Source organism: Erinaceus europaeus, chromosome 16 (genome assembly GCF_950295315.1).
Source record: "Erinaceus europaeus chromosome 16, mEriEur2.1, whole genome shotgun sequence".
Classification (NCBI taxonomy): Eukaryota; Metazoa; Chordata; class Mammalia; order Eulipotyphla; family Erinaceidae; genus Erinaceus; species Erinaceus europaeus.
The window spans coordinates 8,226,997-8,253,615 of NC_080177.1; the positions used below are offsets into that span (position 1 = coordinate 8,226,997).

A 26,619-nucleotide genomic window follows, 5' to 3' on the forward strand; every position below is an offset into this window, starting at 1 on the left:
TTGATTTTTTTTTTTTTTTTGCCTCCAGGGTTATCGCTGGGGTTTGGTGCCTGAACCATGAATCTACTGCTCCTGGAGGCCATTTGTTTTTCCCTTTTGCTGCTTTTGTTTTATCGTTGTGGTTATTATTATTGTTGTCATTGATGATGTTGTTGTGGGACAGGACAGAGAGAAATGGAGAGAGGAGGGGAAGACAGAGGGGGAGAGAAAAATAGACACCTGCAGACCTGCTTCTCCGCCTGTGAAGTGACTCCCCTGCAGGTGGGGAGCTGAGGGCTGGAACCTGGATCCTTCCATCGGTCCTTGCGCGCTTCATGCCACGTGCGCTTAACCCACTGCACTACCGCCCAACCCCTTAATTTGTTTTTATTCTAGAAAGATTGCTTTATGCAGTTTTAAGTTGATAGTTAGTTGTTCTCTCTTTTTAGTTTTTTTAAGGTAATAGTCTTACCCTTATTTGGCTTATACTATAAAAAATATTTTGCTTATTTGTTATTTCTTCATCTCTGAATTTGCCTTTATCTCTGATTACTCTTTTAGGATGAAGAGGGTGGCTTATACTAGTGGATTCATTACAGCGTGCTTTTTTAAAAATTAATTTGTTTTTATTAGTCATTTACAAAATTACAAAATAACGGGGACAATTTCACACCGTTCCCACCACCAGAGTTCTGTGTTCCCATTCCCTCCACTGGAAACTTCAGTGGCCCTCCCATGGTCACAGATAGGGGTTGACTATCATATACACATTATCCATTTTTTTCCTATGATCCTGAGTTCTCTTCTTTTCTATGTTACGCCTTCACCTATTACTGCTTCTGAATGTCTTTCCTTTTTTCCTCTTCAATCTCTTGGTCCTGATGGAATTGGGTTTCAGAGCCCTCTGGTCATCTTCCCTTAGCATCGCTCTCCCTTTGGAAGTATGGACAAAAAAATAATAATAATTTTTTTGCCTCTAGTGTTATTACTGCACTACCAACCCACTGCTTCTGGAGGCTTTTTCCCCCCCTGTAGCCCTTGTTGTTTATCCTTGTTGTTGTTGTTTATCCTTGTTGTTGTTGTTATTATTGTTGCTGCTGTTGTTGGATGGGACAGAGAGAAATGGAGAGAGGAAGGGAAGACAGAGAGGAGGAGTGAAAGACAGACACCTGCAGACCTGCTTCACCGCCTGTGAAGTGATCATCTTACAGGTGGGGAGCCGAGGGCTGAAACCCAGATCCTTATGCCAGTCCTTGGGCTTTGCACCATGTACACTTAACCCGCTGCATTACCTGACCACCCAAAATTCTTTTTAGGGTGCAGATGGTGGGAGTTCCGATTTCTGTAATTGCTTCTCCAATGGGACATGGGCATTGGCAAGCTGATTTATATTTCCCTAGTGCTCTGGAGAGGTGAGGTTCTAGGACATATTGTTGAGGAAGTTCAAGATAGAATCATAGTACACCTGCAGCTTGGTGTCTTCTTCTTCTTCTAGCGTTTGCCCTTCTTCCGCAGCCAGTCAACAGCGTCAGGTTGAGCCTGATGTCAAGTTTCGAGACCTCCTTTGAATCTGGAGAGGTGGCAGTCGTTGACTATGTGGGTCATAATCTGTCTGGAGCCGCAGGGGCAGTTCGGGTCGTCTCTGGCTCCCCAGCGATGGAACATAGTGGCGCACCGGCCTTGGCCTGTTCCATAGCGATTGAGGAGGGCCCCATCATAACGTGCTAGGTCAAAGCCGCTGACGCTTGCAGGGGTCTGTGATGAGGTGTTTGTTCTTTACCTCAGCTGACTGCCAGTTCTGTTTCCAAGAGTCTGGAACAGAGAAGTTCAGTGTAGGCATAGGGGACCAGATTGGGTGATGAGATGTCAAGCGTTGGACAGGGTGGGCGAAGATATCCGTGTATATTGGCAGGTCCGGTCGAGCGTGGGAAATGAACTGAGATGATGCTGCATCCCGACGAATATCTGGCAGGGCGATGTTGCTAAGAACTGGCAGCCATGGAACCGGGGTGGAACTGATGGTGTCTGAAAGGCAGTAAGTTACAAGGCAGGACAAAATGTTTAATAATAGGAACCAGAAAGTAGAAATAGAGCAGGTGAGAATAGGCGAAGATAGGAAGTCCATTTAAGGTGTGTTCCAAAGGAGGCTAAGTCATCCTACACTGCCACTCAAGGAAGACTGTCCTGAAATGAGTGCAGCCTGGAATGTCCCCAGCTGTTCCCGTGGTGAGCGCAGACTCACGGGGACTTGGAGGTTATGCAGGCTCCTGTGCCAAATAGGAATATATGTGGGCCCTAGGGCAGAGTACCGCTTATGGTGGTGTCAGGGATTGAACCTAGGACTTTGGGCCTTGGCATGGAAAGTCTTTTTGTGTAACCATTATACTCTGCCAGACCTCTTCCATTTTAATGGTTTAGTGGTTTTAAATGGATTTGCTTCACCTTGAGACCATTCCCACGGCCCATCCCCAGAACTCATTAAAGTTTAATCTTCCCAAGCCAAAATGAGGTCCACTAACTAAGAATTGCTCGTCCTCTCCTCCTCTACTTCATGATCGGAGCCATCCTACTTTCTGTGTAAGTGAAACCGTATATGTCTTGTCTGTCCTTGTGTGATTTTCTCCTTTATCGTAGCATAATGTCTTCCACATTGAGTGCTTATCTATTCACCCATTGCATGCGGGTTGCTTCTGCCTCTTGGCCATTATGAACAGTGCTGCTGTGACTATGGGTTCAGGAATATCTCATCAAACCTCTCCTTTTCGGGATCTAAGAACAGGGGTCTTCAGCTCCCTGCCTCTTGTAGGACTCACTGAGACATCGTCCTCAAGCCACCTGCTTCTCATAGGTGATTTTCACTGCTCATTACTCCTGTTTCTCCTCATCATTGGTGCTCAGCAGCAAATAAAGAGTATTAACTTGTGATTTGTCCAGGATCTAATGTAATTTTGATTGGTGTGCCTGGCCTTCTGGGTATCTGCCGTTATGCCACAAGGAATATCTGTTAATTTTTTTTTTTAATTTCTAAATACATATGATAGCTTTATTTCCCATTTTGTCCCAAAGTATATACTTGTTACTGAGAATTATGTCATCTAAAAGGTTAGCTGAAAGGTCGCGAATGTGTATCTTAGAAGGTGGTGTTTATGTGTTTTGATTAACCCCCCCACCCCTACCCAAAACTGCACTGTTTCTCTGAGTTATTTTCATGTTATCACAATATGTTCTGCTTGGGTAGAGCTGTGAATTTTATTTTCTTCTAAGTAACATTTCCTTGTAAGATTAATATTTTGGAAGCAATCAGAAAGAAGAAAATAACAACAATAAAACCCTCACTATAATTTGAAACAATTATAACACTTCTCATTTATTTTTTTTCTAATATTGCTGATAACAGTGGTCTGTAAGATAAGTACATCATTAATTCATTGTATTTAAGAGTCTAGGGTATCAAGCTTATTTATTGCTAATCATTCAGGTTACTTTTATTGCAGTAAAATATGTTGAAAATTATGTGACATTCTTTCTTTGACAGTTTCTTAAATAGCATAAAATGTGTCTTCACTGTATAATTTAACATTTTAATACAATTGCTAATTTTAGTATTGTGAAATATCAATATTTTAAGAAATTGGGTTAAATAGAATTGCTACAACAACAAAGCAATTAAATAAAGGCTGTATGACATCCGTGAATCATTAGCAGTTTGAATAAAGAAATGAGGCTGGTATTTGGAATAAATAACCATCGAGTCACATGTACCTAAGTTATTTTTGTCACCTTATTAGAAAGATGTCACTGAAATGAATTTCTCTGCTTTTATTTCCTAGCAAATTTTAAAAGCTTGTGTTGATCAAGTGAAAAAGTACCCAGAATTCTATACTCTCCATGAAGTCACCAGTTTAATGGGATTCTTCCCATTCAGGATAGAGATGGGGTTAAAGTTAGAAAAGACCCTACTTGCATTGGTAAGGTTTCCTGGATAGACAGGTACCATTTATTTTTGTCTAATGTATCCTGTACATTTCACATAGATGTTATTCTGTGTTCAAATTAGATTTAAGGAATAATGTGGTATGACTTGTAAAGTATGCAGTCCTAGTCCATATGTTTAGTTCAGAAGCAGCAGAGCTTCGTGTTTGTACAAGTGCCAACTTGATGTGTTGATTTATTGTTTCTTTTCCCATCTTTTTCAATGTCCCTGAATACAAGCAGAAAGCCCTTTGTCATTTAAGGGATTTTATTTCCAACCATACTGGAAGCAAGTGTGTGTAGAGAGAGGCTACTTCAGAGTTGTTACCGTGCCCTGCTGTGTGATCCGTACCTCATGAAATGAGAGCTTTAGAGTTGATAAAGTGACAGGGAAAAATCCCATGTCATTTTTATCTTAGATCTTTCCTCACACATCCTGTCTGGTGGCAAAATCCAGGAGGTGGCGCAGTAGCTAGAGCAGGGAACTTGCAAGCATGGGGCCTACTGTTCAGCTGCCAGCATTGTGTGTCAGCTTTCCACTAGGGTGGTACTCTAGTACGCTTTCTCACTCGCTCATTGATACTATAAATAGATCTTTTTTAAAAAAAAAAATCATACATGGTATTTGTCAAACAAAAACTTGAAAGTCTTCAGGAAACTCTGATATTTACCTTTAATAAAATGAAAAAAACTTTTTTTTTTTTCCTCCAGGGTCATTGCTGGACTTGGTGCCTGCACCATGAATCCACTGCTCCTGCAGGCCATTTTTCCCCCTTTTTGTTGCCCTTGTTGTAGCCTCATTGTGGTTATTATTATTGCCATTGTTGATGTTGTTTGTTGTTGAATAGGACAGAGAGAAATGGAGAGAGGAGGGGAAGACAGAGGGAGAGAGAAAGACAGACACCTGCAGACCTGCTTCACCACCCGTGAAGCGACTCCCCTGCAGGTGGGGAGCCAAGGGCTCGAACCAAGATCCTTGTGCAGGTCCTTGTGCTTCGTACTATGTTGGCTTAACCCTGTGTGCCACCTCCCGACCCCCGCCCCAAATACTTTTCTGAAAGAGAGAAGCATCCAAATTTTTTGTGTGTAAAACAGTCATTTTGTTGTTTTTCTTCTTCTTTAGGGCAGTGTAAAATTTGTAAAAACAGTATTCCCCTCAATGCCAGCAAAGTTACAGATCTCAAAAGACAGCACATCGCCCACTGAAACAGCAGAGCGAATAGCCGCAGCGCTGCATGACGTAAGTAGGAAGCTTCCTTTCTTCCCCTCTCTCTCTCTTTCTTGTTTTTTTTTTTTATTTAATTTTTTATTTATAAGGAGAAAACATTAACCAAACCATAGGATAAGAGGGGTACAACTCCACACAATTCCCACCACCAGAACTCTGTATCCCATCCCCTCCCCTCCTCTGATAACCTTCCTGTTCTTTATCCCTCTGGGAGCATGGACCCAGGGTCATTGTGGGATACAGAAGGTAGAAGGTCTGGCTTCTGTAACTGCTTCCCCGCTGAACATGGGCATTGACAGGTGGATCCATACTCCCAGCCTGTCTCTCTCTTTCCCTAGTGGGGAAGGGCTCTGGGGGAAGTGGAGCTCCAGGACACATTGGTGGGGTTGTCTGTCCAGGGAAGTCTGGTTGGCATCATGCTAGCATCTGGCACCTGGTGGTTGAAAAGAGAGTTAACATACAAAGCCAAACAAATTGTTGACTAATCATGGACCTAAAGGCTGGACTAGTGTAGATGAAGGGTTGGGGGGTCCTCCGTTTTGTAGATAGCTAGTAGGCATATTTTAGTTATATTCCAAAGGGTCTGTGGCCATACTAGTTTTTTTTTTTCTTTTCTTTTTTTCCCTTGAGCCTGAAATCTGATATGTATGTGGATCCAAGTTATTGACTGGGGAGATGATGTCATGGCTGGAGAAAGGAGCAGAAAGCTGGATCAGGGGAGAGAATAGCTCCCTAATATGGGAAAGGTGTATAAATATTGTTGACTGTAAATCCCATCGATTTGATGTGATCTGGGGCCCATATTCAGCTTAGGAGCCTATGTGACCTCTGCATCCCTGTAGATCTGAGCTCACATTCTGTGGTCATGAGTAGGAACATTCCAAGCTGCCCCAATATCAGGACCCATCTTCCTCACGTGTAGCATAGAGTATGTTGTCCAGCCTCCCTTCCTAGGATAGGATAGTCTCTACCATTGTTGATCTAAGTTTCTTGTTTTGTTTTATACCAGAGCACTGCTCAGCTCTGAAGCTCTGGCTTATGATGGTTGGAGGGGATTGAACCTGGGACTTGAGGGGCTCAGGCATGAGAGAGTCTCTTTGCATAACTATTATGCAATCTACCCCTACCCAGAAGGTTACTTTCTGTGCTCCTTACAAAGTACCTGTAAGCTGATTGCTTCAAAGCAGTTTCTACTTTTTTTTTTTACTGCTTTATCAAAGACATTTTTCAGACGTATAATCAAGCAGCAAGTTGTATGTTGTTTTTCAGGATATCAGTAACGATCCCAATGCAGAGAAGCTTGTTTCAAGATACCACCCTCACATTGCTCTCACTAGTCAATCACTATTTACCTTGTTAAATAACCATGGACCAAACTACAAGGAACAGTGGGAAATTCCAGTGTGCGTTCAAGTAATACCCGTTGCAGGTTTGTGATTTGCTTGTCAAATAACGCTCTCAACAGAGAAGTGAGAAAGGTCTCCTTGCAGCTGTTTAAACCCAGGTGTTGTTTATCAGACATAAATACCTTAAAGTTTTGATGGAAGGGACTGCAGATTTGAAATTTGCAGTCAAGAGAACTTAACCAATCTATGGGGCTATGACAGAATTGACACAAAGGGCTGTTAGCTCTCCCAAGTCTGTACTCAATTGGAGGGTGGGAAGTAGGGAAATTATTATGGTTTGGGGTAGCTATGAGTACATGAAATGGTGAGGTTCATCTGTCTTTCACGAAAATGAAAGAAATGCAACATTAGACAACCCCCAGTAGGTGAGTTTCAGGACAGACTTACTTGGCTGTTGTTGGGATCTATAATTTAAGTCAGTGAATAATTAATTACAAGTCTGAAATGGTCTCTGTGGACAATAAAATTAGTACATGCATATACATTTCTCTGTGCAAGATATTTTTCCCTTACTGCTTCTAAGGGAATATAGTTATATATATATATGTGTGTGTGTGTGTGTGTGTGTGTGTGTGTGTGTGTGTGTGTGTGTTTATTTATTATCTTTATTTATTGGATAGACACAGCCAGAAATGGAGAAGGTGAGGAGATAGGGAGACAGACACGCCTCCAGCACTGCTTCACTGTCTCTTATGAAGAAAAACTATATGTTAACTGTATATTATTCTCTAGTAAAAATGTTAGTACTCTGAAAGCATGACCCCCCCTGTAGAAATTGAATAATAGTATATAACACTATGCTTTTTAAAAATTTATTAGACAACACATTTTTCGTGACAGTCAGACATGTTTGTCCTCAGATCTCTAAGGAACTTGAGAGACCTTCAAGTTCAAGATTGTCAAATATATAGAATGTTTGCTGCCATTCCCTTACCCTCTGTCTCTTTATTTAGTGATCTTTTTGTGTTACTTCTGTTGTTGTTTTTTTCCCCCCTAAGTATAACTAGTAGAAATTAATCATCCCCCCCTTTTTGTTTATATTTTAAGGTTCAAAACCCGTTAAAGTGATTTATATTAATTCACCACTTCCCCCAAAGAAAATAACAACGAGAAAGAAAAGCCAGATCTTCCATGACGTCCCGTTAAGATCCATGATGTCCAAAAGCACCTCTGTCCCCGTCTCTGCAGTGTTTATGGACAAGCCTGAAGATCAGATCACCGACATGGAGGTATGTCGTCACCCCCTTCCGTCTTACGGGGACGTGTCTGTCTGTATTCTTGAAGCATCCAATTTTATCTGCAAATTGCCAACTCTAGTAGTTGTTAGATCCAGACTTAAAACTGAGCTCCACGTTGAGCTAGATTTAAGGCAACTGGTCAATTTTCCTCAGTCTCAGTTTCCTCTTTATATAAATGAAAGCTACTTCTCAAGAATACTGTAAGGGTTACTTTTGATACTATATTTAAAATGACATCTATTACTATGTACTCAAGTAAGGATGGTGGCAGTTGCAGTAGTGGTGTAATTAAAGTCTCTTTCATAACAAGGAATTTACAAGTATGATAAGGAAATGATATGAAAAAGTGATCAGTCGATGGTAGACTGAGTAGCTAAAGTGGCCAGTCTCTCTGTGTCTAGTTGTCTCATCAGTAAAATGTATATGGTTATATTACCTTGCTCACAGGACTCTCTTTTTATTTTCGTTTTTTAAAATTTACTTATTTATTGGCTATTGGGAGGAAGAGAGAGAGACCTGAAGCACTGCTTTACCACCCGCAGAGCTTTCCCCCTGAAGTTGGGGACCAGCGGCTCAAACCTGGGTCCTTGCACATTGTAACATGTGCGCTCAACCAGGTGTGCCACCACCTGGCCCCAGGATTCTCTAAGATTAAATGAATTAATACGTGTAGAGCACTTAGAACACTAATGTTTGGCCTTTCGTTAAGTATTGTTAATGCATTTTAAAATATTTTTCTCAAGAGTATGAAGGTAAGATGTTCTTTTTATGCAAAACTTCAAGAAATACTGATTAAGTTGATAACGGTCTACTTACTGAGAGTATAACACTAAATAAAGTCAAATTCTCTTTTATCTTGGAACTTGCATTAATGGAGAGTGCAGCAGAAGCAATAGCAAGAAAGCAGATGGATTTAAACTGTGTAGAAGAATGTAGCTCCTTAAAGTCAAGAAGATGAGCATGGGGGCAGGGGTAGATTGCATAATGGTTATGCAAACAGACTCTGATGCCTGAGGCTTCAAAGTCCCAGGTTCAGTCCCCCATACCACCATAAGCTGGAGCTGAGTAAAAGAAGTCAGGGCTGGCACTGGTTTAGACTCATGACCAAGAGGTCTCTTTCCTGTAAAAAGGATCATCAACAGAAACTTGAATAAAGTGAGAGAAAAACAAGATTTAATTTATATCTAAGAACTCCTACTGTTTTAAGGATAAAGATCTTATTTATTTCTATTGCGACCAGAGTTATCATCGCGTCTCAGTGCCTACATGATGAATCCACTGTTTTCTGGTGGCCTTTTTTTTTTTTTTTTGGATAGAATAGAGAGGAAGAGAGACACCTGCTTCACTGCTCGTGAAGCTTCTTTTCCCCGCTGGGGGAAGCAGGGACTTGAACCCTGCTTCTTGCTCAGGTGCACCACCACCCAGCCCCACCTTTCACATTTGTTTATTTATTTGTTTTTCTGTCCTTGCCAATTGCTTTTTATGATGTCTGTGTCATCAAGACTTGCAAATTAAGTTTTCTTTTTTCTCCTTCCTTTTCTCCTCCTCCATTTACATTTTTTACATTAATCTAAAACCAACATTTGGTGGAAGGTGAATGTCAGAAGGCAGCAGGTGCTATGAAGAAACATACAGAAGTTAGATAAGAATGAAAAAAAAAATTACTTCTAGTAATGGCAAGTCCGGTGATTTGAACCTTCCCCATTCACTACAGACAACTAAACATGGGAGAAAATATGAAAGTTCCTTTCCTAAATCCATCAAAAAGCTAACAACATAGTGAGCAGGCGATAGTAGAGGAGACAGGAATCCAGAAGGTAAACCAGCCAGCCTTTTAGGCTCACTTTTGCCCAGGATGACATTTTGCTCATTCCAAAGAAGCAGTCATGAGAAACGGTTGGTGCATCATGGGACTTAGATGGAGACAAGCCAGTGAGTTAAGCTGTCCACCAAGGGTACAGGTGACCAGAGACAAGTTTTCTTGGAAGTTGCAGTCTGTTTTCAGACCTCAAACTGAGTTTCAGATGTTTTTAGAATGCTGTTGTAACTGAACCCTTCAAAACAACAAATAAAAGAAAAAAAAAATTTTTTTTTTTTTCAGAGAAGCATGATTGTCATTTTGAAACATTATTTCTAAAGGCTGGGGAGATAGCTCAACTTGCTAGATCACAGAAATTGTATCCCCTGAGGTTTGCAGTTGTTCTTACCTGTTTACCTTTTTCTTAATGACTTCTGGACTTATTTCCTTCTAAACAGAAAGCAAGACCGTGGCAGCTTCTGTTTTGCGCGATGTTGATTTTTTTTTTCTTTGTATATTAATTTGTAGTCTGTCTTTGGAAATGCTTCTTGGACTCTTGGGAGGGCAAAGGTATATCTTTGTAATTTCCCTGTGTGTTTTCAATCACCTGTGTGTCCTTGTGTTGATTACTTTGTGCTACCTCAGACTTTCTATGTCGCTATTTACTTTTTTACCTATAGACACTGCATCCTTGACCAGATGTGGTAGTTTTCCTGTCAAGATGCCCTTCATTTTTCAGTCTTGACTGCATTTTGATGGTGTCGTTTGGCATGCCATACTTCAAGACTAGACCATTACTTATACATCATCGGTTTCATCTGTTTTCAATTCAAGATTCCTTTTCTAGTTAATGTTTAAATTTCCCTTTGTCTAACATTGACGCTGCTATCATTTTCTCTACCTCCTTGTATGACATTGTTTTGTCCATAATAGTCTGTGTAAGAATGCCTCACGCATGCAACATTTAGTTTAGTTCTATTTTATTTATTGACTGAATTCAGTGGTCTTGTTTTTGTTTTGGTCAAAGCAACCACTTCCTGAGAAGCTCCATCCACATTTTCCACAGAAGATTTCTCATTTAATTTCTAGGACACATTCAAGAAAGTGACCCTTCCATCACTGTTTTAGGAGTGAGGTTCACAGAGGATAAAGAATGTGTACAAGTCGGTCTTACCCACCACCTCATTGCTCTTATACTATTTCTCTCTCTCTCTCAAATCCTAGTCACACAACCATAACCAAATTCCCCCCTTTTCCCTACCAGATTAGAGAGAAACTAGAACTGTCGGTAGCTCCACTGCCTCAACAGTATGTGGAAAAATTAGCCTTCAGTGTCTCCATGTTCCAGGATAGAAAAACAAAAACAAAACAAAAAAACCGCCCCTGTCTCCTCATGATAGTGAGAGTGCTTTGCTACCCAGATGTGGAAAGTGGCTGATTAATGTTAGAGGTGCTTCAGAAGCTGGTGACGCTTCCTGGGCAACTTCCTCACTGGCATAGAGGCTCTCCTCCTGGTCTGCTAGGTCCACATGTCCACAAGTATGTGGAGCGGATGTGAAAAAAAATTCTCTGCCTTCCTCCCGGCCCAACATTTCTTCTTTATCTTCCTTTTAAATCTTTTAAAATTATATTTATTTATTTATTGGATAGAGACAGCCAGAAATCGAGAGGGGAGGGGGTGATAAAGAGGGAGAGAGAGAGACACACCTGCAGCACTGCTTCGCTGCTCATGAAGCTTTCCTCCTGCAGGTGGGGACTGGGGGCTCAAACCCAGATCCTTGTGCGCTGTAACATGTGCACTAACCAGGTGCGCCACCCCCCACCCCAAACATTTCTTCTTCACGGTCCTGTTTTGACCTCCCAAATGTGGTAGTTCCATGTGTCCCATTTTCTTGTACTATTACACTAAAGTTGATAAGTCTGCTTCATCAGCATTCCAGCATGGGAGCATGAGGTTAAACATAATAGTTGCTGGTGATTTATCATCTTAAACGAGCCAGAAACCTTCCAAAGCCGTTAGACTTTTGAGTGAGTTGTCGGAAAAGTCACAACGCATGGTTGTTTTTTTTTTTTTTTTGCGTAGAAAAACATGGACAAATACGTCGTGACTTTTCCGACAGCCCCATGCTTCTGCATTTGAAGAACAGGAATTATGTGTATAAAGGGTACAGGTGCCCTGGAAGTTTTCACTGACGAGCTGCCACCCCATCTTTTCCTAAGATAAATTACGAAGTGAACGAGACCCGGAAAATCGAGACCCTTGAAAGCATGGATCTGGATTTTGATGACGACGTCACTGAACTTGAAACCTTTGGAGTAACCAGCGCCAAACCATCGAAGTCACCATGTCCCGGCAACACGTCGGCATCCACGGGGCCCAACACGGCGGACACCTGCGCCGCCCCCAGAGCAGCCGCCACACCGGCGGCACCAGCTGCGCCTGATCCCTCTGCCCACTCCAGGAGCTTATCTCAGATCCTGATGGAACAGCTGCAGAAGGAGAAACAGCTGGTGACTGGTGCGGACGGTGACCCCGAAGAGTGCCAAAACAAAGACAGACAGGGATCTGGACCGAGCGGCGAAAGGGTACCGAGCTCTGAGAAACCCCTGAGGCAGGACAGTGACTCGAAGGCCTGTCACACCTCCCAGTTAGAAAGCACCGTGGTCATCAAAACCTCCAGTGAAAACGAGCTGACCGGCGAGAGACCAAAGGAGGCCGAGAACACAGACCACTCAAAGGAGAAGGCCTCGGCGTCCGAAGCGGCGAACCCTTCTGAAGGCGGAAACTGCAGCAGTGACACAGACGAAGACTGTCTGATCATTGATGCCGAGTGTCAGAATACCACGAGCAGACAGGCGGCCCATGTCAACCCTAAGCCCCTCAGCCCACACTCTTCCTCGGGACAGACTCCCACGGCAGGAAACCAGGCGACTGCCCCCCTAGGTTGCAACGAAGACCCTTGCGTTTTAAAGAAACCTATCAAACGCGTGTATAAGAAGTTCGACCCAGTGGGCGAAATCTTAAAGATGCAGGATGAACTCTTAAAGCCCATTTCCAGGAAAGCGCCTGAGCTGCCCCCAGCGAGTTTAGAGAACGCGAAGCAACCTCCCGCCGGGGAGCCGTGCGCCGCTCCTGCAGACCCTTGTAGCTGGCCCAAGCCAGGATGGGCATCCACCTTCCAGAAGCCCAAAGGACGTGAGTGCAGGTTCACAGAGACTCTCCTCTTGATGGCTTCCTCTTCTGCTCTGTGCTTCTTCTCTTTCCTCCCCTCTCCTTCCTTTTCTTCGTTATAAGCAGCTCTATAACCTTTCCATGGTCACCCGTATTTCTGTGATCTACCAGTCAGTGTTTCAGCTTCCAAAAGTCTTTCTGAATATGCACAGAAGGCATAATAGATTGCGCTGCCTATGATTATTCCTTTCTTTTTCTTTTTTTTAGTACTTTTTTTTTTTTTTGCCTCCAGGGTTATTGCTGGGGCTCAGTACCTGCACCACAAATCCACTGCTTCTGGAGCCTGTTTTTTTTTCCCCTTTTTTGTTTCCCTTGCTGTCGTTATTGTTGTTGTTGTTGTTGTTGTTGGATAGGACAGAGGTAAATTGAGAGAGGAAGGAAACAGAGAGGGGGAGAGAAAGATAGACACCTGCAGACCTGCTTCACTCACCATAAGACCACCCCCCTGCAGGTGGGGAGCCGGGGGCTCGAACTGGGATCCTTTTGCCAGTCGTTGTGTTTTGTGCCATGTGCGCTTAACCCGCAGCGCTACCGCCCAATCCCCTTTAAACTTTGCTTATTAGTAAATTGGATAGAGACAGAAATTGAGGGGAGGTGGAGAGAGATAGGGAGCAAGACACTGCAGCTCTACTTCACCACTCATGCCACTCGTGAAGCTTTCCCCGCACAGGTGGGGACCAGGGACTTGAACCCAGGTCCTTTTGCACTGTAGTGTGTGTGCTTAACCAGGTGTCGCCATCACCTGGCTCCCTATTCTTATTTATTTTTATTGCCATTAGTAGTATTGGTGGGGCTCAGTGCTGGCACTACAAGTCTGCTCCCCACTTGCGGCCCTTTTTTTCACCGCCTGTGAAGCGACTCCCCTGCAGGTGGGGAGCTGGGGGCTCGAACCAGGATCCTTATACCAGTCCTTACGCTTTGCACCACGTATGCTTAACCTGCTGCACTACCGCCCAACCCCCCAGTTGTGTATATTTTTCATTTTCTGAAATAGAGTTGCACCTCAGCTCTGCCTAGATTAGAAATAATAACTATTTTAAGACTTTTTTTTTTCCTTCTTGTAAGAAGACTCGTTAGTTTTATTTATTATGTATTTTTGGATAGAGGCAGAGAAATCAAGATATGGAGGGAGGAAGAAAGAAGGGGAGAGAGAGAGAAACACCTGTAGCCCTGCTTCACTGCTTGTAACGCTCCCTTCCCTACAAATGGAGGCCAGGGTCTTGAACCTAGGTCCTTGTGCACTGTAATGTGTGCTCTGCTCAGTCTGTCACTGCCTGACCCCAGTGACTCATCACATCAAACTTTCTCTAATGACATTGAAGGTAGAAGCTTAAAGGAAAGCTTTGGTTCAGGCTCTGGGTACAGATTGCGATGTAAGTAAACAAATGGTAATAAGGGCCAACTTGGATAGAAGATTGAACATGGATCATGGAATTTTTTTTTTTTCTTCTTCTTGGTTTGTGGAAGGGCTAATGTGCTTTACAATACAAATGAGAAATATCATTTTCCAAGGCTTGCCGTATGAGCTTCAGGACTATGTCGAAGATACTTCAGAATATACGGCTCCTCAGGAAGGAAATCTTGTCTACAAATTGTTCAGCCTGCAAGACCTGTTGCTCCTTGTGCGGTGCAGTGTCCAGAGGGTAGAGACCAGACCTCGTTCCAAAAAGCGGAAGAAAATCAGAAGAGTAAGTTGTTACTCGGGGGAACGAGGCTATGTGAGGGGGTGAGCAGATAATCAGATAATTAAAATGCCATTATTATGGGGCTGGGTGGTGGCGCACCTGGTTGAGCACCCATGTTGCAATGCTCAGGGCCCACGGTTCAAGCCCCCTGCCCCCCACCCACAGGGTGAAAGCTTTTCACCACTCGGGTGAAGCAGTGCTGCGAGTGGCTCTCTGTCTGTCTATATCGCCCCCCTTCCCTCTTGATTTCTGGCTGTCTCTGTACAGTAAATAAAGGTCATAAAAGTTTTTTTAAAAATGCCATTATTGTGAAGTTTAATTTTTCTTTTTTTTAATATTTATTTATTTATTCTCTTTTGTTGCCCTTGTTGCTTTTATTGTTGTAGTTATTATTGTTGTTATTGATGTCATCATTGTTATTGGATAGGACAGAGAGAAATGGAGAGAGGAGGAGAAGACAGAGAGGGCGAGAGAAAAACAGACACCTGTAGACCTGCTTCACCGCCTGTGAAGCGACTCCCCTGCAGCCGGGGAGCCGGGGCCTCGAACCGGGATCCATACACTGCTGGTCCTTGCACTTTGTGCCGCCACGTGCACTTAACCCGCTCTGCTACCGCCTGACTCCCAGAAGTTTAGTTTGCTAATATTGATCGCTTGTATAAAAGTATTTCTGGGATGAGTCTTTTTTCTCTCAGTAAAATATCAAAAGCATTCTTTAATAGAGGAAAACTGTTCAGCAGTAACATTATAATAAGGTTCTTGCGTGGTGCATGTGACCTTTATGAAAACAAGACCATCCAGAATTTGGACTTGACTGACACACAGTCTTGAGTTCTCTGTGTGACGTTAAATCTCCATTATGACTTTTGAACTCTCTCTCTGTTTTTTTGGGGGGGGTTCTTCTTGACTCATTTTAGAAGTTCAAGTTTTAAGAGGTGGGTTTTAACATCTGTGTGAAAAAATCTTTCCAGGATGATCAGAAAGCCAGATTGCTTCCCTTCTCCCATCCCCCCCCCAACTCTCTTACTTTATTTAGGGTTTGATACTGATTATTTTCTGTTCAAAAAGTTTTTGTCAGCCAGTTAAAGAGCTTACTTGGATAGCGTGCTGCTTCTCCATGCTCACTACTCAGGCTTGAGCCTGGCCCCTACTGCACTGAGGGGAAATTTGGTCTCTTTCTCTCTCTGCCTCTCTCCTCTCTACCTTTAAAAAAGGAGGGGGGTGGAGCAGTGGCGCACATGGTTGAGCCCCTCTCCATTTCTCTCTCTCTTATCAAATGAATAAACAATTAAAAATTAGGAATAAGTTTGTTATACTACACACTCGTTAACAAGTAAAAAATAAATAAATAAATAAATAAAATGGTCGACACTTTCTGGCATCCAAGAACCTCATCTCCCCTTTCTTTTCCCTTGCTTCTTCTATAACTCTGTCATCCTAGTTAAGATTTGAGTTCTTAAGATCAGTCACTTTCCCTCAACAAAGCTCTGCTTTATTAGAGTAGAACTTAAAACAGGACAACTCAAAGCAGCAGCTGATCTCAGGCGGTGAAGTAAGAGGGTTAATCTGAGCCAGCAGCTGAAGCTGGCGCCCACTGAGTTTTGTGAGATCCAGACCAAGTCGCCGAATGATCTGCTAGCCTGTCTTAGTTCACTACATTTCCTAAGAACTGTATATTCAAGTATTATTCCAAAATTTTAACTCCGTTATTTAAATATTTGTGCTTTGGATGTTAGGAAAAAATAGAATGTACCTCGTAGGATACTAGTTGGTTATTATTTTCATTATTTGTTTCAAGTAATATATAGTGTTGGGGGCCAGGTGGTGGCACACTGGTTGAGCGCACATGTTACAATGCACAAGGACCCAGGTTTGAGCCCCTGGGCCTCAGTTGCAGGGAGAAAGCTTCATGAGTGGTAAATCAGTGTTGGAAGTGTCTCTCTGTCTCCTCTCTCTGTGTCACCCCCTTTCCTCTACATTTCTGGCTGTCTCTATCAAATAAATAAATAATAAATAAAAATTTAAAAAACATTAATTGTTTTTTTAAAAATTGTAATATATATATTACATATATATATGTAAAAGGCTTGAATTTCAGTGTTCATTTTACTTTTGGAACAGTAAGGTAAACATTTTAGACTCCTTTCCCCTGGCTTCCTGGAGATGGTAGTAGAATATGTATAGAAGTTAGAACCAGGGTTTCGGGCAGTGGCGCAGCGGGTTAGGCGCATGTGGGGCTAAGCACAAGGACCAGCGTAAGGATCCCGGTTCAAGCCCCCAGCTCCCCACCTGCAGGGGAGTCACTTCACGGGTGGTGAAGCAGGTTTGCAGGTGTCTTTCTCTCGTCCTCTCTGTCTTCCCCTCCTCTATCCATTTGTCTCTGTCCTATCCAACAATGACATCTATAACAACAATAGTAAAAATAACCATAACAACAATTAAAAAAAAAAGGGGGCAACAAAAAAGGGAAAAAAAAATGGCCTCCAGGAGCAGTGCATTCATGGTGCAGGCACCGAGCCCCAGCAATAACCCTGGAGGCCAAAAAAAAAAAAATGTTAGAACCAGACTTAAGACTTGGTTTTGTTGATAGGGCAATACCATCAAAGAAAAATCCCCAAAGTCTTTTTGTCCAGAAATAATATCTTAAACTTTTAAAATAGGTACTCTCCACTCAGGATTCAATATAAAGGGATCTTTCTATCAATTTTTTTTCTCCAACTCTGCTCTAAACTGACTGTGTCTCTTAGCAGATGCCCTAGTCCTCTAAGACATTTATCTCTTGATTTCTCTCTGCGCTAAAGGTATAGGTGACTATAAATCACGTGGAGGCTATAAGTTGCTGGAAATTAACCGTGCAGTAAATAAATACCTGTAGCAATAGCATTCTAACTTGAACTGTTAAGATCGTGTAGGGCCCTTCTTATCCAAAGTTCTGAACCTAGAACAGCTTGTTAAAAATCCCAAGCCAGGGTCAGGGGGTGGTGCACCTGGTTGAGTGCACATGTTACAGTGCACAAGGACCCAGGTTCAAGTCCCCAGTCCTCACCTGCTGTGCAGGTGTCTCTCTGTCTCTCTCCCTAACTCCTCCTTCCCTCTCGATTTCTAGCTGTCCCTATCAAATAAAAAGAATAAAAAATTTTTTAAAAAGCCAAGCCCTGCTTGGGCGAAATAACTCAGCCTTGCATGTGTGCAGTTTTGATCCCCCCCCCCCCATCCCCGTCCTGTCTCTGTTTTCTATCTGAAAAAGTCAACCTGAAGCTCCAGTCATGAGAAGAATAAATAAATAAAATGCAGAACTAATCTTCAACTGAAATTCTGCCTGTTAACAAGATCACCAGGTTCACGTGCGCATTGAGATTTAAGGAACGTAGCTTTGGGCTTAGGTTTACAACATTTTGATGTAGACATGTGAGCCGCCCATTACTGTTTTTTAAAATAGTCACTTATTTTAATGCAGAGAGAGAGAGACAGATGCTCAGCTCTAGCTTATGGTAGTGCTGGAGAGTGAACCTGTGAGACCTCAGAGCCTCAGGCGCCAAAGTCTTTTTTTGCAGAGCCATTATGCTGTTTCTCTAGCCCTGATTATTTATTTATTTATTTTCCCTTCTGTTGCCCTTGTTTTCCATTGTTGTTGTAGTTACTGTTGTTGTTACTGATGTCATTGTTAGCACAGAGAGAAATGGAGAGGAGGAAAAGACAGGGGGAGAGAAAGAGAGACACCCGCATACCTGCTTCACTGCCTGTGAAGCGACCCCCACCTGCATGCAGGTGGCTCCTGGGGGTTCCAACCGGTTATCCTTATGCTTTGCACCTCATGCGCTTAATCCTCTGCGCTGCCGCCTGAATCCCTGAACCACCCATTATTAACAGAAATGTTACCGGTTTTGAATTGTTCTTACCGCCCACCACAGTGTTCCTATAACCCATTCAATTTGTAAAAACCAGGAATTCTGAAACACTTAAGAAGCATTCTCAAATACAGCATGATAGCATCGTGTAATTTCAAAAATCTTTAACTGGATCCATTTACGTTCTTTAAACCGTGTATTTCTCCTGTTGCAGCTGGAATTGAAGACACTGCTGTTAAGAGCAGAATTTTCACTGACAGAAATGAGATAACATGAGCACAGTGAACACAGGTAGCAAAGTATTTCTCAGTCATGAAATCCGTACATAGCCGCCTTCAGACAAGTCATGGATATGGCTGTTTGACTTAGTCTGCTTCGTATCCTGACTATAAACGCTAAACGGACAGTCAGTCAATTACTCCGTGTCTGGAATGAAGCTTTTGTATTCTTGAAGATAATGACACTCCCAGGTGTTAATGTAGTACTAAGGCTCATAATTTAGACTGGAAACAAAACAAGAGTACTTAAGCCAGAGACAGTCTCATCAGTGCTTTAAAAGGGCAAAGTGGCTTTAACGTTTTTCAGTCTATATTTGTGGCTCTACTATTAAAACTAGAAATATTAGTAGATTCTATAGTCATTACTTCCCAGCATCTAGCTTTAAACCTTTTGGCTAGTAAATCTGATAAGCTTAGATCCCAGGATCTGTCACGTTCCCTGATAGATAAGACGTGTGCATATGTGGAGAGAGGTCTGTTGATTTGGGCTGGAGGTGGTGGTGAAGAGGCATTTGGCTTAATACCTCTTATCCCTGACCAAATTACTCATCTACTAAGACTTCTTTTCATCGGGCTCAAATGTCTACCCTCCTGTCTGCATCCCACTGAATCTGAACGTGTGAGATAAAGTTACCTGAAAGCATTCTGAATGAGAAAATTTAGCAGTAAATTAAAAGCATCCCCATTGCATTACAGCAATTCCCCGTGTCCGTGCTCCCCAAAGTGGAATATCAAGCTTGTTACGGAGTGGAAGCCCTGACAGAAAGTGAACTTTGCTGCTTATGGACTGAAAGTTTACTGCATTCCAACTGCGCGTTTTATGTCGGTAAGTTTACTCGAGAATATCATCTTTCTTATCCATTTCAACTCCTTCTAAATACATACTACCATAGTTCCACATACATTTAACTCTACGTGAGCGGTGAACATCATCACTACATTTAAAAGCCAGTTTGATTAACAAAAAATATAGATATTCTGTTAACAAGCTTCTTTTTAAATGTGTTTTAATTGGCTAATGGATTAATTTGAGCACTTGCTTAAAATATTTTCTTAAAATCATAACTCAGGGACTTAGTGGTAGTACACCCAGATGAACACACATGCTGTCATGTGCAGGGGCCAGGGTTCAGGCTCCCCAGCCTCAGCTGCGGGAGGGAAGCTTTAGGAGTGGTGAAGCAGGGCTACAGGTGTGTCTGTCTCTCTGTCTGCCACTTCCCTCTCTATTTTTATCCACCCTATCAAATACAAGGGGAGAAAAGGAGATGGGGTGGACGGGCCCAGAAGTGGGTTAACTGGAACCTGGGTTCGAGCATCCACTCTCCACCTGCAGGGGGAAGCTCTTCACAAGTTCAGAAGCAGGTCTGCTGGTGTCCCTCTTTCTCTCTCCCTCTCTATCTTCTCTTCCCCTGTCAGTTTCTCTCTGTCCTATCCAATTAAAAAAAAATGGAGTGGGGGGAGTCGAGTGGTAGCGCAGCAGGTTAAGCGCACGTGGCACCAAGCGCAAGGACCGGCATAAGGATCCCAGTTCGAGCCCCCGGCTCCCACCTGCAGGGGAGTCCCTTCACAGGCGGTGAGCAGGTCTGTAGGTGTCTCTCTTTCTCTCCCCCTTTTTGTCTTCCCCACCTCTCTCCATTTCTCTCTGTCCTACCCAACAATGACATCAATAACCACAACAATAAAACAACAAGGGCAACAGAAGGGAATAAGTAAATAAATATATAAAAATGGAGGGAAAAGAGAGAGAGAGAAGGGGAAAAAAAAAAAAAGGCTACCAGGAGCAGTGGTTTTGTAGTGCAATAAATAAAAAATATGACTGCCCTGGATAGTGTGCCTGCATTACCAAGGTCACAACCCAAATTTAAATCCAGGTCCTGCCACACTAGAAAAAAGCTTTGGCGCACAAATGCCCCTCTCCTCTGAAAAAGTAACCTTCAGTGGTAAGATCACATAAGCATAAAGCCCCATTTTCTCACACACACACACACACACACACACACACAATATATATATATATCTTGTCCAATGTCCTATTCACTAATAAGTCATTGATTTGTTTTTGCCACCAGGTTATTGCTGGGATTAGTGCCTACACTATGAATCCGCTGTTCCTGGCAGCCATATTTATTTATTTATTTATTTCTGAACAGAGAATTTGAGAAAGGAGCAGGAGAGAGAGACATCTGCAGAGCTGTTTCACAGTTCTTGAAGCTTCCTGTCTAGAGGTGGGGAGCGGGGGCTCCAACTCACAGCCTTGGGTGTGGTGAAGTGCACTGACCCAGCTCCTCACTCATTCAGTTTAATTTAGTAGTGTGACTGTTTGGTTTCTCTGATAACTATTGAGTGAGAGAAACTTTTTCTTTCTTTCTTTCTCTCTTTTTTTTTAATATAGAGACAGATAAATAGGGAAGAGAGTGAGAGTGAGAGCGCCCTTCAGCACGAGTTCTGTGTGCACGGAGCTTCCTCCATACAGCCGGGCCTGTGGCCTGGGGTCTTGAACCCACAGCCTCATGAATGCACCACTACCCTGCTGTAGAAACTTAAATCTTTTATAGTTGTGGGGAGTGTGTGTGTGTGTGTGTGTGTGTGTGTGTGTGTGTAGTTGAGAGGGTAGTTTTTATTTTGTGTGGATGAGAATGAGTGAGGTCAGATGTTTTGAAATGCTATCTTAATGGCATCTGTTTGGGTTTAGGAAGTTTCTTCAGGGTTAAGTGATTCTTTCAAGGAAAATGTTGCAACAGGAGGAAGTACAGGAGAAAATGACTCCTAGTTAGTTTTTATTACAATTGCTCTCCAGAAATAGAATAGAAAACAGCACAGTTTGTCATTATAGTGTATGCAGTACTGGCAGTAATTAAAATAAATTATATGTCAGGTGGGACCATAAAGTGGCTCATTACGTGGTTTCTTTATTTTATAGTTACACCTGCCTTAATTCAGACTTAACGATTTTACCTCGAAAGGAGAATGTCTACAGATGGGCAAGAATTCAAGGGGATATTGGTAAATTACTTAGCAATAAAAAAAATTCATTATTGCCATTTCATAGCTAAATCACAGGTCCAACAGAAGTTACTTGTCCCTGTGTGACACTTTGCTAGATGTGGGTTTAAATGTACACTTAGAATCAGTCCTGCCTCCCTTTCATTCTGTTCCTCTCTCATTCAGTCTTTCTCTCTATACTCCTCCCCTCCTTCCAGTTTCTTCTATTTTTCTGATTCTCGAGGTAAAACCCGCAGGATATTGTTTAGTGTTTTGTTCCCTTCGGCTCGTGACGTTGCTACAGGTCACAAAGCAGATCATTTGTTCTGTCTTAACGTGCTTCAAATGTTCCACAGTTTTTGTCAGAAATTGTCTACCCTCTTCCTTTCTGGTAACCTCATTTGGCCTTTAGCCTAAAATCTTATGTGATTTATTATCTTATTTATTTTCTGTTGTATTAAGCGGGAGCCCACCCTTTACCTCAGGGCCTCAAGCGTACATGAAACAGCTGAGTAGTCTCCTGGACCCTTTTTATTTATTTATTTCATTCACACACAGTGAGAGGGAGAGCCCAGCACTGCTCTGCCATCCCTGGAACCTCCTGAGTGCTTCCATGATGCTCCCACGGGCTCCTGAGGTGCCACCCAGAGATCTCATGCCTGATAAGACTTGTACTCTATACCAGGTACAAAGCTATCTCCTGGTCCCCTCTGGTTTATTTTAGTTCAGTAGTTCGATATTTTTTTTCTTTAAAAATATTTACTTACTTATTGGGTCGAGACAGAGAGAAATTAAGAGGGAGAGAGAACGAGAAATAGAGAGACACACAGACCTGCAGCAACCCCTCGTTGCTTGTGAAGCTTCCCCCCTGCAGGTGGGGGCTGGGGGCTTAAACCCTGGTCCCTGTGCACTGGAGTGTGTGCGCTCTACCAGGTGTGCAACCCCCCAGTCCCACTTTGATTCCCCTCCTTTATGTACCACATATGAATCAAATCATGCAGTTTTTTGTTTGTTTGTTTGTTTTCTTCCCTGGCTTTCAGTAGTTTTTCTCAAATTCCTTAGCTAGTTATTTCTTTGCAGATATTCCTGTGGGAGCTCCCTTTGCTCTTTGTCTATATGACTTGATGTCTTTTAAATATTGATTGATTGACTCATTTATTTGATAGAGTCAGAGAAGTCAAGAGGGAAGTGGAAGATAGAAAGGGAGAGAGAGAGAGAGAGATCCTTCCGCAGCACTGCTTCACCACTTGCGAAGCTCCCCCCTCCCCCCCCGCAGGTGGTGACCGGGCCTTTGAACCCAGGTCCTTGCGCATTTTGTAGCATGTGCACTCAACCAGGTGCGCCACCATGCAGCCCCCCTTTTTATATGTATTTATTGGATAGAGGCAGAAATCGAGAGGAAAGGGAGAGATCTGGTGTCTTTTTAATAGTGGAGGACTTAATATTATTTATAATGAAATTGTCATGGTAGTAAAGTGTAAGCAGCAACATTTACCAGCTTAACCACCGTGTAAACACTCCACAGCTCAGTGGCCTCCCACACGTCACAGCTGTGCACAGCTGTCGCCAGTGTCCATTGCCACATTATTTTTGTCTTTCCCAAACAAGCTCGTTGAGGACTCTCATAGCTTGCACCTGCTTTCCTCCTGAATTCTTTTTTTAAATTTTTTTTTATTTAAGAAAGGATTAATTAACAAAACCATAAGGTAGGAGGGGTACAACTGCACACAATTCCCACCACCCAATCTCCACATCCTCCTGAATTCTAACCTACCCCCAGGCCCTTGCCTTTTCCTGATTTCCTTTTCTTTCCTTTTTTTTTTTTTTTGCATTTGTAAGTTTTATTGTTAAATCTGCCACAGCTTTGCTAATAAAATAGGGATTTTTTTTTTTCTTTTTTACTTTTTTTTTTTGCCTCCACAGTTATTGCTGGGACTCAGTGCCTGCACTACGAATCCACTGCTTCTGGGGCTATTTTTCCCATTTTGTTGCCCTTGTTGTTTACAGTTGAATGTTGTTATTATTATTGTCATGGCTGTCCTTGTTGTTGGATAGGACAGAGAGAAATGGAAAGAGGAGGGGAAGACAGAGGAGGAGAGAAAGATAGACACCTGCAGACCTGCTTCACCACTTATGAAGTGACTCCCCTGCAGGTGGGGAGCCGGGGTCTTGAACCAGGACCCTTAGGCCAATCCTTGTGCTTCACACCATGTGCGCTTAACCCTCTGCACTACTGCCCAGCCCCGCCCTTTTTTTCTTTTTAAATTGTGGGGTTAATGGTTTCCAGTGTTGTCCTTAACACAAACACATCCCTCATCTCCCCTTGATTGGTGTGTAGGAGACACACCAGGACCCCCAATGTCCCTTCCTCCTGTCCCTCTCCCTCCTTCCCCAGAGTCCTTTGCTTTGGTGTAATACGCCGCACCCAGTCCAAGTCTCAGTGTGTGTCCTCCCTCACTGCCCTTTATTCTGAAGTTCCATCTCTGAGTGAGATCATTTCATATTGGTCTTTCTCTTTCTGGCTTGTCTTGACATGAGGTTTCAAGATCTTTTTTTTTAATTATCTTTCTTTATTGTATAGAGACAGCCAGAAATTGAGAGGGAAGGGGGTGACAGAGAGGAAGAGAGAGACACCTGCATCCCTGCTTTACCACTTGCAAAGCTTTCCCCCTGCAGGTGGGGACCAGGGGCTTAAAACTTCCGCATTGTAACGCGTGGACTCAACCAGGTGCGCCACCACCTGGCCCCAGTGCGTTCAAGTTCTGACCTTGATGTCGCAAAAAGAGTTAGTTGATCTCATTGTTTCTAACTCTGTTGTGTATGTGTACCGCAACTTTCTTAGCCGTGCATCTACTGCTGGCATCTGAGTTGCTTTCCAATCTGGGACCATGGCAAACTGCTATGTGCTGTTATGAGCACTGGTGTGCTGCATAAGTCTTTTTGGAGAGGTGTCTTTGCTTTCCCTGGTCCCTTTCTAGAGAGTCCTCAGACTGGTTTCCATAGCGGGTGATCCAGTTTACAGCCCCGTCAGCAACATGGGCAAGTCCCTTTCTCCCGGCAGCCTCTCTAGCAGTCGGTGTTTCTGGCTTTTCTTTTTTCTTTCTTCATTGGGGAGTTAGTGTTTTACAGTCCACAGTAAATACAATAGTTTGTACATGCCTAGCATTTCTTCTTTTTCCATATAATAATACAACCCCCACTGGGTCCTCTGTCATCCTTTTTGGACCTGTACTCTTCCCCCCTCCCCACACCCCAGGATCTCTCCTGTGGTGAATATTCTGTCTATGTCCTCTCCCCATTTTTGGATGGGGTTATTTGTTTTCTTGTTGAGTTTGGTAAACTCTTTATATATTTTGGTTATTAGCCTCTTGTCTGGTGTATGGCATGTAAAGATCTTCTCCCATTCTGTGAGGGGTCTCTTGGTTTGGGTAGTGGTTTCTTTAGCTGTGCAGAAGCTTTTTAATTTGATGTAGTCCCATAGTTTTATATTTGCAGAAGCTTTTTAATTTGATGTAGTCCCATAGTTTTATACTTGCCTAAGTCTTCTTTGTAATTGGATTCATTGCATTGAAGATGTCTTTTGCTTGGGTGCGATACGCCAACTCCAGTTCAGGTTCTCCTTGTGTTCTCTCTTCTGATCTTGTTTTTCAGCTTCGGCCTGAGCGTGAGATCATCCCATATTCATCCTTCTGTTTCTGACTTACTTCACTTAACATGAATTTTTCAAGGTCCATCCAAGATCGGCTGAACACGGTGAAGTCACCGTTTTTTACAGCCGAGTAGTATTCCATTGTGTATATAGACCACAACTTGCTCAGCCACTCATCTGTTGTTGGACACCTGGGTTGCTTCCAGGCTTTGGCGATTACAACTTGTGCTGCTATGAACATATGTGTACACAGATCTTTTTGGATGGGTGTGTTGGGTTCCTTAGGATATAGCCCCAGGAGAGGAATTGCAGGGTCATAGGGTAGGTCCATTTTTAGCCTTCTGAGAGTTCTCCAGACTGTTCTCCACAGAGGATGGACCAATTGACATTCCCACCAGCAGTGTAGGAGGGTTCCTTTGACCCCACACCCTCTCCAGCATTTGCTGCTGTTACCTTTTCTGATGCATGACATTCTTACAGGAGTGGAGTGATATCACGTCTTTATTTGCATTTCTCTGACAATCAAAGACTTGGAACATTTTTTCATGTGTTTCTCAGCCTTTTGGATCTCTCCTGTGGTGAATATTCTGTCTATGTCCTCTCCCCATTTTTGGATGGGGTTATTTGTTTTCATGTTGAGTTTGGTAAACTCTTTATATATTTTGGTTATTAGCCTCTTGTCTGGTGTATGGCATGTAAAGATCTTCTCCCATTCTGTGAGGGGTCTCTTGGTTTGGGTAGTGGTTTCTTTAGCTGTGCAGAAGCTTTTTAATTTGATGTAGTCCCATAGTTTTATACTTGCCTAAGTCTTCTTTGTAATTGGATTCATTGCATTGAAGATGTCTTTAAAATTTATGTGGAAAAAAGTTCTGCCAATATTTTTCCTCTAAGTATCTGATAGTTTGTGGTCTAACATCCAAGTCCTTGATCCACTTGGAATGTACTTTTGCATTTGGTGAAATACAGTGGTTCAGTTTCATTCTTCCACATGTTTCAACCCATTTTTTTCAACACCATTTGTCAAAGAGACTCTGCTTTCCCCATTGAATAGTCTGGGCACCTTTGTCAAAGATTAGATGTCCATAGGTATGTGGGCTTACTTACAGGCTCTCAGTTCTATTCCACTGGTCAGTGTGTCTATTCATGTTCCGGTACCAAGCAATTTTGACCCAGAAGTGGAGAGGAGAGGAGAGAAACACAGTTGCTGCTGCTCCGTAGCCCCGCCCTTTCTGACTTTTCAAATTTGTGCCATTCTCACATATGTAACGTCGCCTTTATTTGTGTTTCTCTGATCATTGGTGACTTGGAGCATTTTTTTTTTTTA

At 42.8% G+C, this 26,619-nt stretch overlaps 1 protein-coding gene across 5 annotated transcripts in view; it reads left to right on the plus strand.

Moving 5' to 3' along the window:
* ICE2 (interactor of little elongation complex ELL subunit 2) overlaps positions 1–26,619 on the plus strand; it is a 68,150-nt gene that overhangs the window by 21,561 nt on the left and 19,970 nt on the right. For 3 of the 5 annotated variants that reach the window (XM_007533863.3, XM_060174408.1, XM_060174409.1), the window contains 8 exons: positions 3,810–3,947; positions 5,075–5,191; positions 6,449–6,608; positions 7,633–7,814; positions 10,150–10,191; positions 11,842–12,817; positions 14,366–14,541; positions 19,361–19,490. In XM_007533863.3, coding sequence (XP_007533925.3) covers positions 3,810–3,947; positions 5,075–5,191; positions 6,449–6,608; positions 7,633–7,814; positions 10,150–10,191; positions 11,842–12,817; positions 14,366–14,541; positions 19,361–19,490 — 1,921 coding nt within the window. The other 2 variants (XM_060174407.1, XM_016192854.2) reach the window with 2 other exon arrangements.